Raw genomic sequence first — 3,270 nt, 5'->3', positions numbered from 1 at the left:
AGCAGAGGAGGGTAAATGCAACGATTCTGGGCACCAATGAGTATGAATATATACAGGCTTTAAATCAAAATATTACAAAATATAACGCCAACCGAGGACCTAATGATTGCTGCCGAATGCCTTCCTGTCCATATTGGGAATTCGGTGAGGAGATTCGGGATCGCAGTAGTGGTGGGGGCTTGGATTAGTTTTTGTACCGCAAGGAGATTCTTCACAATTTTCTTTACCCTTTTGTTGAAACTATTCAAAGCCAAACAGGACGATATTGTTGGCTTATTGAAGATAATGCTGGTAATCACACAATGGCAGCCCGAATGGACAAAGAGGAAGCGGCAGTAAGAGGCATTCACTGAGTTCCTAAATGGCCAGCGAATTCTCCAGACTTGAACGAGATTGTACCTTGCTGGAATTACCTAAAGGATGTAATGATGGAATACGATTTTACAGGGACTAGTGAGCAGACAAGAGAAGAGGTGGTAAATACTCTGAGATTTGAGTGGAATCATATGCATCAGGAGTTGGTTGACCAGTTTTGTATAAATTTTCACTTTAATCTCTTACAAGTTCGAGCTTGGGGTGGAGACAACAAGTTCAATGCCTAAATCACTCTGCTGTGCCCTTAGTATAAATAGAAACATTAGAGTCTATAGAGTTCAAAGTTCATGTCGTAAATTGCACCAGCATCCACTCACGATGACTTGAAAAGTTAGACTCCCGGCTTGTCACATACTACTTATCTACTATACTTCTTCGGCAGAAAAGAACTATCCCTAGGCACTAGGCCAGATGGGGAAGGCAAATCTTGGCTCAGAAGCACGAGTACTTGAGTACTCGAGTAGAGAAAGAATAGCGTATCCCAGACACACAGCTCGGGCAAAAGAAGCTTGGTAGATCACATTAACTGGTGCAAGTATCTGCAATCCCGTTAACCTATGCTGCTAACCCTATTGAGGCAGAGGAGGGTAGTTCCCGTGGTTCACACCCAATCCCATAGTGGATTTAGCGAGTTAATTCTGCACCCGTATTTCATTCTATATCTTAGCGTCAAGTATAACAAATAATGTGATATGATACCCTCCCCTCTTCGTAGACTATGATAATAATTATTATGATACAGGTATGATACGGTATGATACTAGCTCCTTCGATCACGTGATAGCATCTTGGCGAAAAAAAATCTCGCCCACCAAGTCTTGAAAAATTATCAGAGGAATAACTTCTTCAACAGCGCCAACATTCGCTCAACAACCAACACCCCTTCATTTGGAACAATGGCCAAAAGGAAGAGGCCCACTCCTTCTACCGCCGCTGTTGCTTCTACTGCTGCCCTTAGCAATCCTACCACCGTTGTGGCCGGAAATTCTATTGTCCCTCCAACCCCTCCAGCACTCCAGCATGCCTCTGAACCCCCCCACCCACCTCTCAACTTCCAGGTAATCACCGGATCCTACGACAAGGTCCTTCACGGCTTCATCGTGACAATCCCCTCCTCCTCCCCGACATCCTCCACTCCTTCTACATCTTTAGTCCCGAAAGAAAATGACGCCATTTCACTACCCGCAACCTTTACGGATTCCTTCCTCTTCACCGCCCACACAGCGCCAATCCGTACCCTAACAATCTCACCGCCCTCCGCAAACATCTTGCAGAAGCGTATCCTCGCTACCTCATCAGCTGACGAGCATATAAACCTCTACACCCTATCGTCCACTCTTCCACCGATAAACTTTCAAAAACTAAAAAAGGCAGCTTCAACCCTAACGGCCAGCAATCCCAAGAACAAAAACCTGGGAGTATTGTCTCATCATCTCAACACTCCAACAGCTATAATATTCACTCCTAACCGATCAAAAATTATAACTGCGGGGTTGGATGCTCAGATTCATATCCTCCGAACTCGCGATTGGGCACCCTTATCCATGCTTAAATGTCCGAAACCCAAGCCCAAACCGATCAACTACGCAACCGATTACGGAGACGGATACGGCCCAAGGATCGACACGTTCAATTCCGAGGCAACGTATGGCGGCGGCGCCGGAGGTGTAAATGATATTGCCCTTCACCCTTCTCAAAAGATCCTCCTCTCGGTTGGCAAGAGTACGCGGCAAGTCCGGATGTGGAACTTGATGACAGGTCGTAAAGCCGGAGTACTAGCCCTAAGCAGAGAAGTCGTTCCCCCGATATTTGGCAGTGAAGGGACGAAGGTAGTATGGAGCAAAACCGGAGAAGAGTATGCAATCGCCTTCGAACGCGGAGTAGTAGCCTTTGGGATGGACTCCAGGCCGAAAAGTCGAATCCGGACAGCGCCGATATCCAAGGTCCATCAGATTCGATACATCAACTTACCCACCACCATCACGCAGAACAAGAAAGATACGGAGGAGGAAGAGGTATTGACAATTTCCACTGAGGACGGGAGGGTGTTATTCTATTCCACTACCGATCCGGAATCTCTAGATTCCCCAAATTTGATCGGTTTCCTCGGTGGAAGGTCTATTGGCATGCCTGGCAGAGTGAAAGACTTTATCACAATCGCCGTCCGGAATAATTTCTACCTCATCACCGGCGGAACCGACGGGGTAGTGCGAATCTGGGATCTCGGCAAGGACTCGGAAAAGGATATCCAAGAGATGAAGAAGGTCCGGATCGATGGTGGAGAAGGGAGGCAAATTGGTTGCTTGGTCGGAATTTACGAGACGGAGCGACGGATCACTTGTCTGGGTGTCATGGAGATGGGCGGCGAGGGCGTTGAGGAGGAGGAAGATATTGAGATGAGTGATAGCAGTAGTAGCAGCAGTGGCGGTGAGGACGATGATGATGATGAGTAGATCAATAACCTAGATCCGGACACCCTGGTGCATTTTTGTTCATAGGCTATCACTCGATGCCATAGTAGCTGGTATGATGGTATGATAGTATTATATGATGATGGGACATAAGTTAGGGGAGGGTTGACCGATGCACCTTGTTAGTACAGAGGTTTAATCAAATCGCGGAAAATCACACAATGTCATCATAATAATAATATTGTCATGCATGCAACTCTATTCCCTCGGGGGGTGTGACCATGAATGACCAATTTACCTCCTCCCCAACTTTGCCCATTGCTTCCATTCACTCAGGACTCCCACACTACCATACTCAGGTACCTAGCCCGGACCCTCCCGACCCTTCCGACCGTAACCCAGTCGGATCGTGACCACCGCATCGTCTTTGCCCATGCAGCCCACAACAACCTTTTCGTACACTGTCCCCGTCTCAATCATGATA

The 3,270-nt window shown here is 47.2% G+C and overlaps 1 protein-coding gene; it reads left to right on the top strand.

Annotated features, from left to right (window-relative positions):
• Positions 1-1,216: 1,216 nt before the first annotated feature.
• On the top strand, positions 1,217-2,828 carry GSTUM_00007866001 (uncharacterized protein; the record flags this gene model as incomplete). XM_002839724.2 has 1 exon in its annotated part: positions 1,217-2,828. The coding sequence occupies exon 1, from the start codon at positions 1,272-1,274 to the stop codon at positions 2,826-2,828; it is 1,557 nt and encodes a 518-aa protein (XP_002839770.1). The 5' UTR covers positions 1,217-1,271.
• Between the last annotated feature and the right edge of the window lie 442 nt (positions 2,829-3,270).

The sequence above is a fragment of the Tuber melanosporum genome (genome assembly GCF_000151645.1).
Source record: "Tuber melanosporum whole genome shotgun sequence assembly, scaffold_4, strain Mel28".
Taxonomy (NCBI): Eukaryota; Fungi; Ascomycota; class Pezizomycetes; order Pezizales; family Tuberaceae; genus Tuber; species Tuber melanosporum.
This window is presented reverse-complemented; position numbering and strand designations above follow the sequence as displayed.